At 41.7% G+C, this 13,000-nt stretch overlaps 1 protein-coding gene across 1 annotated transcript; it reads right to left on the bottom strand.

Moving 5' to 3' along the window:
- Nucleotides 1-244: 244 nt before the first annotated feature.
- Nucleotides 245-11,851, bottom strand: zc3h10 (zinc finger CCCH-type containing 10). Its single transcript, XM_034084155.2, has 3 exons — nt 11,654-11,851; nt 10,004-11,183; nt 245-1,470 (listed from the first exon to the last, which is right to left on the bottom strand). The coding sequence occupies exons 2-3, from the start codon at nt 11,120-11,122 to the stop codon at nt 961-963; spliced, it is 1,629 nt and encodes a 542-aa protein (XP_033940046.1). The 5' UTR covers nt 11,123-11,183; nt 11,654-11,851; the 3' UTR covers nt 245-960.
- Nucleotides 11,852-13,000: the final 1,149 nt, after the last annotated feature.

Genomic DNA, 13,000 nt, shown 5'->3' with positions numbered 1-13,000 from the left:
TTCCACTTGTTTAAAGAGCCACACGGATATGAGGCTACTGAAGAAGCAGATGGTATTATGTTGAAGTTTACATAGTGACTCCACCCAAATAACTCAAGCAATGGGATGCACACAGCATTTGCCACAAGAAACTGTGTGTCTCTGGGCATGACTTATTTATCTTACCTGTGTGAACCGAGCATATCAAAGTAAGGCAGCTGTAAACAAAGTGACAGATAACACAAGATTCATTGATTTTTTTTTTTTTAAATGTACCATAGTTGGTTTTCACCAGATACACAAACATATTGTCTTCAAAATGACAGCACAGCAGTATTGAAGAAATGGTAATTGGTACATTTGGTACACAAACTGTTAACAGGTCGGTCAGTCTGAAGGAAAATTGTCTTTGTAATGTTGCCATAAAACTGGGTGTCTTCATCCTGCCCTCTGGTGGAGTATTGCAATTGTCAATTATCAGACCATTTTCACTGTTCTGTCTTTAGTTGAGTCTAAGAAAACATTGAAACAATCTTTGTTAAAAATCACAGTTAAAAGTTTGAGAAACCGGCTCGAGATACACTTTTTGTTATATTCCATGGAATGCTCTTAACATCCCGATAGCAATGAATATCTTAAGTGCTTTGACAACAAATCCATAAAAACATGTCATCTCTGGAAGCCGTAGTACTGTAAAAAGCACGACCAATCATTTTAGCCGGCCTGGCTAAAATAACTGGATGGCCTACCTGCCTGTCAGCCTTCCATCTGTGCACAAACTTATCTCGTGCCCTCATTGGTCATGTGCGCGTTTGTGTGTGTTGGAGGAGGGACTCCGTAAGGAAGTGGCAGATTTTTTACGGTTGTGTATTTTCAAATTCTAGCGATTCTAGCGCACTCGAGCTGGTTTCTCCAAAATGACCTACCCCACCTTTAAGAATGCTACAGTCTGATGTGTGGGTTCTACAGCCCTGCACTTTATCAGTGAGGGAGAGTGGTGATCCTCATGCTTTGACTCACAATAGGGTACGACACCATTGGGGTGGTGGCGTGACTCATGGTGATACCAGGCATCGGCTGCGTCATGGACACTGCCACTGATGCCACAGATACAGTCACCGGGGCCATAGAAACAGGTGGCACCATCCCTTGGGCAATGGTCTGTACAAGAGCGGCTGACAGGGGGGTGATCTCAGGGTTGAGGTGAGGCAGAGGGGCTGAAGGTTGGGCGCTAGTATGGGGCGCTGAAGGGACGCCGGAAGAAACTAGCATATCTTGCTGGGTGACAGGCCGAGGCTGCAGTCCAGCGCTGCTCAGGGTGGTGTGAGTCTGGGCAATGCTATGATTGTAGGAACCTATTGCACCCAAAGGGGGAACCAGACTCTGCTCAGTGGGCACAGGAGTGGAGGACATCGTCATCACCTTGGCCTGGCTGCGGAACTGGGCGTTCTGATCCAGAAGAACCTCATTTGTGGCAATTAGATTTGAAACCTGAGAAACACACAAGACATGGATTAGAAAAAAGGACAAGGCTCCATGAAAGTCCACTGCAAGGAATTCTGGCTTTGCAGCAGAAAAAAGGTTCTTATAAAAGTTGACTTTTGATTAATTATTATAGCTGCTTTTGGTCTAAACATTTGCAGAGACATGTTTTCTTTACATTAAGTTTGTTCACCAAGTTTAAAACCCAGTTTTAGAAACTGCTAAAACTCTTACATTGATCAACAGTTGAACATAGGACCCTGAATATCTAACATTTCAGGTGCAATTCAAAAAATTATTAGAACGATTAATCGTTAACCAAAATAGTTTATGTTGACAAACCACCATGTTTCTTCATATGTTATTATGACATTAGATAAGATGTCCTGCTTTAGATGACAATGATTTGCTTCCACGACACAGCCTTCACAGTAACAGTACATTGCCTATAATTTGGTACTAGTGAGATATTAATGAATTCAGTCCTTGTGTGACTCAAAATGACACAAACACTATACAACCTTATTTAATAGTCCTTTTTACATAACCCTAGTGCAGGGGTCTTCAACTAAAATTCAACGAGGTCCAGTTAGAGGAAATGTCCCCATGCAAAGGTCCGGAACATCAAAATGTCTAACTTGCTTCATGAATTAGTGTGATATGAAGTAGCTATAGCTTTATCAACGTCTGCATGTAATCAACAACTGACTGCCAATCAAATAAAGAAAGTACAATTCAAAAACAACAATATGTATTGTCAATTAACATTGAACTACACAGATATACAGTAAATACTGTGGCTATGTGTAATGTTCCTCTCGGCTGCATTTACAAATAAAATAGAGAAAATAAATATTATAGCTTTTGAAAATATGAGCATCTTAAAGTGCTTAATTTTAGATAAATAAAATAAAGTGTAGCAGCAGCTTGAGTTTCCATTTTTCTTTGTTAACCGTTTCACATCGTGACGTAACAGTTTCAGACGATTATAGAACAATATCAGTCTTTACACATCATAACAATTGAACAGTTTTAAAGTTTCTCTTTCTTTCCCTCTTATATTGCAGTCCCTCACTCACTTTGTTTAAATTCAGTGTAAGAATTGAGCTGGAGCTTGTCCTGCCAGGAGTTGGGGCTGACATGGTGTCAGGGCCATTCTCACACACATGCAGGTGCTCATTGGTTACAGTGATGCAAACACAGGTGAAAAAAGAGAGAACTATTCGAAGCAGAACAAAACAGCGTAATATACCATCTGACAAAGGCCTGTGCTATAATGCTTCAAGTAACTGGCTGTTCTATAATATACTCAGATCAATAGGAGACAGAGATGTTAAGTTAAAAATCAAGGGTTTTTATTATTATTTACAGCAGGGGTGGGGAACCTTTTTCTTTTCAATTTCTACAACATCCTCCGAGGGTCGTACAAATTATTGAACTCAACCTCTGCTTATAAAAACTAAAATCACAGCCCATTAATTTGGCCTTTCTTTCATTCTGTGCAAAGAAAAAGCAACCTCTTAATCCAGATATCTCACCATGACTCACGCATGCATGCATGTGCACGGTGTGGTGTGATCACCAACACAGAAAGATATGGACACAAGATGTGTGCAAATGTATTTAGTATCCTATCCATGTGAACATGATTTAAGTAGGGGGGGACTTAACCTCCTCTAGGTGGGCATGCTCCCCCGGGAAGATTTATTTTTAAATATTGAAGTTAAAAACTTCAATCTGGTACACTTTGAGAGCAACATTAAGAGATCTATGGATACATCTCTCAACATCCATATGAAACAGAACTGTAAGCATATTTTTCTTTTTGGATATTTTAAACTCTATTCTTGTTATTTTTAACAACTTTTTTGTTACTGTCATATAGTATTTTATACCTGTTTTTCATTTAGTCTCATTAATAACTATATTGATCATATCAAGGTGTGCCTTAACCTCACTTAGCTGAGGTTATTTGAGCCTCTCAGGAGAGAGCTCTCCTGGTTGTAGAAAAGCGCTTTAAATTCGTTAGCATAGCTAGCTAACCAGATGCTAATAACAACAGATCGCCACTGTGCTTACAACTAAAGACACAGCCACGCAAACACTGCGGCATGTGTACGGCTCCTTATGGGTATTGCAATATTTTAAGGGCTGGAGCGGCGTTCCGGTGCTCTCTGTCAGCACTCCTTTCAGACGAGACATATACCACGTGAAGACACGTTACGCTCGTGTTGTGTTCAAGGAACCTGTCCTTGGCCAGGAAAAACAGGTACTCGCTTGTTTAATTATTTTTGCGGTCTCGATTTCGAGATGGGTCTGTCTGCAGACCGCAGCAAGGAGGCGTTTCCTATAGGGGCGTTTCCTAACTTTTTTTATCCAGCTGCTTTTATAAATCCTCGCAGAAGAAGTCATTGTTCTAGAGATGGCAAATCCGGATCATTTTATGGACTCGGAGTCTTCTGAGTCAATCATTGAAGAGATCCGGATCATACGAGTCATTTGAGTCATATGAGTCAGCATGACCAAGACCGTAGAATCCTACCGGTGAAACCGAAAAGTTGTTGCATTTAACCAGCATATTAAACTAACGTTACATTAACCTCCGCTACACAGTGTCTTTTGCTTTAATAAAACATGTGTGTGTGTGTGCATTTTAAAAAATAAGTGTTTTGCATTATATGTATATAGTTATTTTAATATGTTCCTGTACTTAAGCTAATTTTGCACAATTGTGTTTTCATTTAATAATAATAATAATAATAATAATAATTGTATAATTACATTTTATATATTCTAACTGTTTTGCAATTTTCTATCATTTGTTTCTTTTTGTGTGCCATGTTCAAAATAAACGAGTTTCCAAGTAAGATCCTTATTGGAAATGCAGATATTATTACAGGAGACTGTTGCACAACATGACCATTTTGTTAGAAGTCTACACTGAAACTTAATTTAGAGCCGGAAAAATCGCGGGATCCGTGAATCCAGGTCAATGATCGAGAGAGACCAGTAGCCTACGAGGACTCAGAGCCGTAACATATAGCAGGCAGCAGATCCAGAGATCCAGCAGACTCGTCCCCATGCACGAATCTACAGCAGACTCAGCCCCTCCTCCGGCTCGCACGGCTCCCGCGAGTCCCACGGCTCACTCGACGAGTCGCAGCAGACTCAGAGATTTGCGGACTCACGGCTCACTCACGGCTCCCGCGAGTCCAACGACTCACGGCTCACTCACGGCTCACGGGACTCTCGCGGGAGCCGGAGGAGGGGCTGCATTTGCTGTTGATTCGTGCATGGCGACGAGTCTGCTGGATCTCTGGATACAACAACGTTGTAATGTGATTGTACACGTTATAAAGAGAGTAAAGAGTGACGCAATTTATAGTTTTAATTGTTACGTCACATCAGGTGTAGGACTCAAAGGACTCGGGTTAATCGAGAGGGAGACTCGTCACGACCGGCTCATTACTAGGATCCGGGTTAATGATCCGGATGAATCATGACTCGCCCATCTCTACATTGTTCTAGTGATGGGAATTCCGGCTCTTCTTGCTGAGCCGGATCATTTGGCTCACCAAGAAGAGCCGGCTCTTTCGGCTCCCAAAGGGCTCTTCAGTTTACCACATATTATACCTTTTAATTAAATCAAATGTAGCGCTGTTTTGACTAATTATTTATATGTGTACACATATATCACTTAAATTATTCAAGACATCCTTTGTACTAAATTATTCAAAAGTAAAAATTACATGTTTAATATAAAGTATTTGCTGTGGCCAATTGTTTTCATTGCATTTACAGACCCGTGTAACTCTCTGATACCACCCAATTAATGCATTGACTTGCTTGTAGAACCACGCTACACAAAACAGATGGCAACACCTATAAAAACTATTTTAAAAAAGGGGCTACTGTATCAACCTATATAAAGTATATAAATATAGTTTTTCTCCCTGCAGGAGAGGGGAGCGTGCTTTGAGATCAACTGCTAGGCTGCAGCGGGGAGAAGAGGGGGACAAAAAGTAGGAAGAGAAGTAATGGGTCAGAAACCCTCCTTTTTACGCAGCGGTCCAGACATAGACATCATAGCTACGGCGACATAGTTGCCAGTTACTTTTGGCATTAGGGCAGGGATATCTTTCAAGGTTTGACATAATGAATTGTGCTACTTGTAAAGCAAGCAACGATGTTTTCAAATCTGTAATCAAAAAGCTCCTCAAAAACACTATAGAAGCAGTTCCTGCCTTTGTTACGTTAGTTCAAACAGTAACAACGGACTACTTTTCTTAGCGGATGCATGTCAATTTAAATCAATACAAAAAACTATTTTTTAAATCAATAAAATCTTTTTCTAAATCCATAAAAGCATTTCAATTATTATTGGGAGTCATGTCGTTACTTTGTTGAGAATGTGGCCGTGTGTAATAAGCGGGATAATGTCCACATTGCACATTGCATAATGTGCCTTCATGCCGATCTAGATCCCTCCGCAAAAACAAAACAAAAAACGTCTCGTTCGCGGTCGAGAGCCGGTGTTATGCCGTAGGTTGAAGCCTTGCCGTGGATTGAAGCCCTGTTCGCGTGGACGCGCGAAGGTGACGTAATCGCCTGTGTTGAGCGTTCGCCTTATTTTCACCCTTTTCAAAGCTTTTTTCTCTCTTTTGAGTGATATATTAGGATTAAACAGCAAACGGCTGAATAAATAATGTGCATACAATTGCGAGGAGGCTCGTTTTAAGGACACGTTTTTCAGATCTGTCACAATCTTCGTATTGGAATAAACTTACGTTTTTGAGTGTATAGTCCCACTCTGTTATATTCCTCCTTCCTACAGAACAGACAATGACAGGATAATATGTGATTTGTCAATAGTCCTATTTCTTAAAACCTTCTCTGTTGTTTAAGTGTCTGATAACCACGAATAGTAAGCAATGATATAACAGTAATGATATCAGACACTGTGTTATTTTCAATCAAGCCTAACAAATTATGTGTTCAAACTGGCTTCACTCACTTGAATTGCTCCTTTGAATATAATTTTTATATATCCCTACTCAACACATGTTTGTATTGTAATGCCACTCCAATTGAAAAAAAATAGGAGTGGCATTACAATACAAACATGTGTTGAGTAGGGATATATAAAAAGGATATTCAAAGGAGCAATTCAAGTGAGTGAAGCCAGTTTGAACACATTATTTTTTAGGCTTGATTGAAAATAACACAGTGTCTGACATGATCATATATGTGATATCATTACTGTTATATCATTGCTTACTATTCGTGGTTATCAGACACTTATAGAACAGAGAAGGTTTAAGAAATAGGACTATTGACAAATCACATATTATCCTGTCATTGTCTGTTCTGTAGGAAGGAGGAATATAACAGAGTGGGACTATACACTCAAAAACGTAAGTTTATTCCAATACGAAGATTGTGACAGATCTGAAAAACGTGTCCTTAAAACGAGCCTCCTCGCAATTGTATGCACATTATGTATTCAGCCGTTTGCTGTTTAATCCTAATATATCACTCAAAAGAGAGAACAAAGCTTTGAAAAGGGTGAAAATACGGCGAACGCTCAACACAGGCGATTACGTCACCTCTGCGCGTCCCCGCGAACAGGGCTTCAATCCACGGCAAGGCTTCAACCTACGGCATAACACCGGCTCCCGTCGTTCACTATAGGAAACGCCCCTATAGGAAACGCCTCCTTGCTGCGGTCTGCAGACAGACTCTATTGTCGATTTCTTCTTCTTTTTTGAAGTGAGAAGTTGTCCGTCAGTCAGACTGACGGACGGACTCCCCCCCCCCCCCATCCCCAAAACGAAAATTCTTCGGTTCTCCACGAATTACACAAGTCACCCAAATCAGCGTTAAAAAAGCGGGAGGCGCCGAAAAATCCACTATTAATGTATTGATTATAGCTCCGGGTCCGTATAGATCGGCGTCTGGGTCCGGTGTTCCGGTTTAACTGGTTCCCCGACAGATGTGGAGGCGTGGCCTTCGACTGAAATACACATTTCGATCGCTTCTTCTGTCGTTTACATAAATCTTTTGGTATATTTGGCTGGATAGGAACACTTTGATGCACCTTCAGTACCAGTGTGTGAGGTTGTGGTTACGATGGCGATATCCGGACGCGAACAGCGAGGACTACAAAAAGAAAAACGAGTTGACATGGGCATGTCTGTTCAAAACATTGCGAGCTCCAATAAATCCTTAAAACCAGCTATTGTTGCCCGAATTATCACTGAATATCGTTCCTAATGTGATACCAAGTCCATCTGAGACCTGTGTACACCTTCAGACAGCCTCCCAGTGAAGCGTAAGTTGTTTACTCAGAGTTTGAAAGCAGCGTGGAGAAGTCTTCAGCTGTGTTAAGCTGTGATCCTCTCAGGTAAACTGTGATTCGCCCATGGAAAATGGGATCCGCCCAGATTAAACTGTGTTACATCTTCTGTGGCTATCTACCAGCGATCATGTTTAATATGAAAGACACACACATACATCCCTTATAAAAACGGCATTCTGCAGCACTCATCCAGATAACATGTGACTGTTAACTCGTTTTGCAAAGATAGCAGCAGAAATGTCATTGCTGCATGTGCAGGGATATTAGACTTTAAAATGCTGATGGGTCATTAATCTTGGTCTCGGCAAACAATATTAGGAATCTTCTATTCAAACTACATAATATTCAGTGTCCATCGACATGAAAATAACAAAAAAGTTCATGCTGGACTCAAACCCGAGTCCCAACAGCAAAAGTCACTCCAGCCCTGCACGTTATGAGTGCGCCGCGGATCAACACGACATATCGAACCACCACACTACAATATTTTAGATTAACCTTGTTAAAAAGTTCCAGAAAAATGCAACCCGACCATCATTTATAATGTGAGCGAATGTATGTACACTTTAAGCCATAATATACATATTATAATATAGTATACTGACTGAGGTCTGTATCAAGCCTCATTAAGACCCACCGAGATCAGATATCCTTGTTTATACAAGTATAAACGGGTATCAAATCGACATCATATTAATAACGATATATGATACAAATGTAAGACTGACAACACGAATAGTTTGTAAAGGATTTATTGACGTTAGAATTATTAACAAAGCACTTATATACTAATAAAGGAATGGCTTATCTAAAGCCAGTTGAGTAGCACTTTAAATGTTTTGGCTCTATGAAACCTGATGTACTTTATGATTATGTTTTCTTCAAGTTTGTATCTTCTTGGTCTTATGCACTTATTGTAAGTCGCTTTAGATAAACGTGTCAGGTAAATGCAATGTCATGTAATGTAATTGACGTGAGTGTTTTGAACACTGTTATTTTATTTTTGATTCTCTGAGAAGTATCGTGTTGATCCGTGGTGCACTCATAACGTGCAGGGCTGGAGTTACTTTTGCTGTTGGGACTCGGGTTTGAGTCCAGCATGAACTTTTTTGTTATTTTCATGTCGATGGACACTGAATATTATGTAGTTTGAATAGAAGATTCCTAATATTGTTTGCCGAGACCAAGATTAATGACCCATCAGCATTTTAAAGTCTAATATCCCTGCACATGCAGCAATGACATTTCTGCTGCTATCTTTGCAAAACGAGTTAACAGTCACATGTTATCTGGATGAGTGCTGCAGAATGCCGTTTTTATAAGGGATGTATGTGTGTGTCTTTCATATTCAACATGATCGCTGGTAGATAGCCACAGAAGATGTAACACAGTTTAATCTGGGCGGATCCCATTTTCCATGGGCGAATCACAGTTTACCTGAGAGGATCACAGCTTAACACAGCTGAAGACTTCTCCACGCTGCTTTCAAACTGTGAGTAAACAACGTGTGCTTCACTTGGAGGCTGTCTGAAGGTGTACACGGGTCTCAGATGGACTTGGTATCACATTAAGAACGATATTCAGTAATAAGTCTGCCAACAATAGCTGGTTTAAATGATTTATTGGAGCTCGCAATGTTTTGAACAGACATCCCCAGTCAACTCGTTTTTCTTTTTGTAGTCCTCGCTGTTCGTGTCCGGATATCGCCATCGTAACCACAACCTCACACACTGGTACTGAATGTGCATCAAAGTGTTCCTATCCAGCCAAATATACCAAAAGATTTATGTAAACGACAGAAGAAGCGATCGAAATGTGTATTTCAGTCGAAGGCCACGCCTCCACATCTGTCAACCAGTTGATCGGGGAACCAGTTAAACCGGAACACCGGATCCGGACCGCGGTCCGCCTGTTGCCGACCCCTGCCCTAGTGTATAGATTACAATCATTCAGTACATGAAGCAAACAATCAGATGGATCCGATACAATAGCCCACAATAAATGCTACCTCTGTTGAGCTAATAAAATGTGATCATCTGTTACGACTTTGACTTTGTTAACACATTGTGTTGCACTGTGTTATACTGTCAAAGGTGGCTGTGTATCTGGATTTCTCATAGGTCTATTTCCTTTTTTTAAGTTCCAAATTGTGTTTCTTTTTATTTGACCATGTGTTATTCTAACCTGCTTCTTCAGCTCTTCCACTCTTTTCCTCAGCAGGCAGTTATCTTCCTCCAGGAACCTGAACTCCAGAGGACGGGGTGGCAAGGTGGCATGAAGTCCCAGCTCGTAGTGCACACCTCCAGTCACATCTGCCAGGCGCAGCCCCTCCAACCGTCGCCTCTTCAACTGTAGAGCAGTGTGGTCCATAGAGGCCTCCAGAGAGCTTGCATCAAACAGCCCACTTTCAAGCAGAGGGTCATACACTGAGCTCCTTTCATACCGTCGTTGGCCTGTAGAATTCATGGACAGACAAGTGCTCATCCCACCTACACCTACCCCCCCAACTCCTGTGATACCAGGATCTCTGCAACCGCCCAGGATGGGGCAGCCCATCCCCATCATGTTACTTCCACTTCCACCTCCCACAAGTCCTTGCATTCCTCCACAGGGACCTCCTGCTCCAACACCTATCCCTCCCCCAGCATTCACCATTCCAGTGGGCCCTGGCCCTATCACACCACCCACTCCAACCCTTGACAGCTCATATTCAAAGTCTTTTTGGACATGACGAAATTTACACTTATTGCTCCTCTGGCACTCTCCCTTTAGAAAGTCTCTGCAGATAGGGACTTCCCCACGGCTATGGGGGAGATCGATGGGGGACAGGCCTAGTCGTGCTGCAACTTTCCCTCTTAGTCTGAGGGGTAGCTCTCCTGTTTTCTTGTAATAGTCCTCATCCTCTTTAGATCCGTGGACAAAGCGGCAGTTGGAGCGCATACACTCCTTGTTCTGGTGGTCATGACAGAAAATGAATTCATTTTTTTGCACTCCCAAATCTGGAACTTCGTTAAAGTCTGGGTGTCTAAAGCGGCAGCGCTTTCCCCTCTTGCAGACATTGCGTATGAAGTCCCTGCAGACACCTCCTATTGCCAGTCCTGAGCCTTGCCCCCCACCTCCACCATTCCCACAACTGGTACCATTTCCGAGAGCTCCTCCTCCCCCCATGCTCCCAGAGCCGTTGCCACCTCCTCCTGAGCCCCCTCTGCCCTCGGCTGAGCCCCCTGCAGACCCAGGTCCTCCTTCCTCTCCCAGACTACCCCCACTGCCACCTGACAGGTAGGAGCTGTCCCGGTCAGGCATGGCGCTTGGCCCAGCTCAAGGAGAAAACAGCACTCATGTGTGTGAGGGGAGTGGGCGTGATCTGCCAAAGATTACAAAATACAGGTGAACAATAAATGAAGTTACATTTTTTTCTTTAAAGTATTGCAATTTTCTATTCAATGATCTACAAGACAAATCATAAACAAAGTTAGATATTATCTTCAGAAATATAGAATCATTTAGATGTGTATGACCCTGCTATGTCCATAATTTCATCTGTTATTGCTCAACTGTATATGGTTAGGGCTGAAATATTAGCACTGGAGAACACCTGGTAAATAATAAATAGCACTGTTGTTGATGTTGTTTGTTGTTGTTGCCACAAGTTTGGCAAAAATAACACAAATGGATTCACATCATGCTTAGCTAAATTGAGGGTAGCTGGTGATGAATAAAGCACACTCTCGTATCATGTACCTGATTAAGATACCTTAACAGTAACCTATATTAAGATCGTATTAGCTAGCGAGCGGTGTCTAGCTAACTGGCTAAGTGCTAATGGTGTCTTACCAACTAGAAACTAGAAGCAGGATCCAGAGAATAGTCAAGGGACTCCCACGCAGAAACGTTCTGCTCCTATCCCCAGCTGTCTCGACTGACAAAAGCATTAAGCTACTTATTTTTATTATTCGAGGCCCTTGGTGCTGTTTACCACATTTCCTGATGCATGAATGCTACCGACGAAGAAGACGAGCCTCTTCTTCTCCGTTTCTTATGAGTGTTGTTCTGCCCTCTAGTGACGATAGTGATTAAATGCACTGAAGTATGTTTTCCTTTTGACTGAATCTATCAAATCATTACACGGTTTAGGTGTTTTATAGAACACTTAGGCATTCCTCTTGCTAAGCGAAGCAGAGCTATGTTAAAAAACAGCGTTGGAAGAGGCTTTATTTATTTGATACACTTTCACCACTAACCACCAATGTGCCTTATTTTTGGTTGAATTAGGCGGAACAACTTCTCAAAGCTGCAGGTAAACTTTTCTGCGTGCCTCGGGTTGGACAGCAGGGCCGTTTCTAGCTTTTTGGGGGCCCTATGCAAGATGCTGTTTGGGGGCCCTAGTTTTGACAGTTTTTTAACTACAATGGGGGGGATTCCGAAGCCTTTAAGATGATCTGTGGAGATGCATCAATCTGTTACACTTTAATAGGAAAACAGGCTAATTTCACGAAAACCAAGCAATTGAAAATTGCAAAAAATGATATTAACCTTTTAAGCCTGGCCCCCCCGATACCGGGGGGAAAAACGCGTCACTGCAGGAAACAACGTCTGGGGGCTTCTTAATATTTAAAAACCTATGAATGTCTTATACTCAAATAACGGGAAAAAACTCAGCAACCTGAAGATATGAGCCATTTTTACCGAAACTAAACACAAGTCTCACAAGAAGCGTTAGCATTAGCCCTTAGTGAAAACAGGCTGATGCTACTTCCGGTGCTAACTAGCAAAAACGATCTTTAAAACGTAATATGTTCTGCACAAACTATACATATCAGCTGAAAGCTGATACTCCACAGATTATTTTTATATAAGTATCATCACTGTAGGACACAAACTCACTGAGCTATCAGCCAGAACAGAGCAAGAAAACAACAACAGTGTTCTGAACCATAACAATAATTATGTCTTACCGTTGCTGTTTTGTGATCAAAAGTCGTGTTCAAGGGAATAAAAACGCTGCTCAAGGTTAATCCAATGTCTCTTTGTCACTTTAGAATTGTTGTTGATAATCCATCATTACATTCATGGCCGCAGAGTAGGTATAAAGTTTTGCAGTCCGGGGCTCAGGGTGTCTAATGCAACCTGCTCTCACCAGAATGCGTGACTCCACCACGACTCCTTAACACCGCATTGCAT

Source organism: Pseudochaenichthys georgianus, chromosome 5 (genome assembly GCF_902827115.2).
Source record: "Pseudochaenichthys georgianus chromosome 5, fPseGeo1.2, whole genome shotgun sequence".
In the NCBI taxonomy this organism is placed as follows: Eukaryota; Metazoa; Chordata; class Actinopteri; order Perciformes; family Channichthyidae; genus Pseudochaenichthys; species Pseudochaenichthys georgianus.
The sequence above is the reverse complement of the archived record's forward strand: the minus strand, read 5'-3'. Positions and strand labels throughout refer to the sequence as shown.

Coding starts and splice junctions, on each gene's coding strand:
- zc3h10 (XM_034084155.2), bottom strand. CDS start 11,122: ATGCCTGACCGGGACAGCTCCTACCTGTCAGGTGGCAGTGGGGGTAGT. Junction 1,471..10,003: donor TGGAAGAGCTGAAGAAGCAG/GTTAGAATAACA, acceptor TGTGTTTCTCAG/GTTTCAAATCTAATTGCCAC.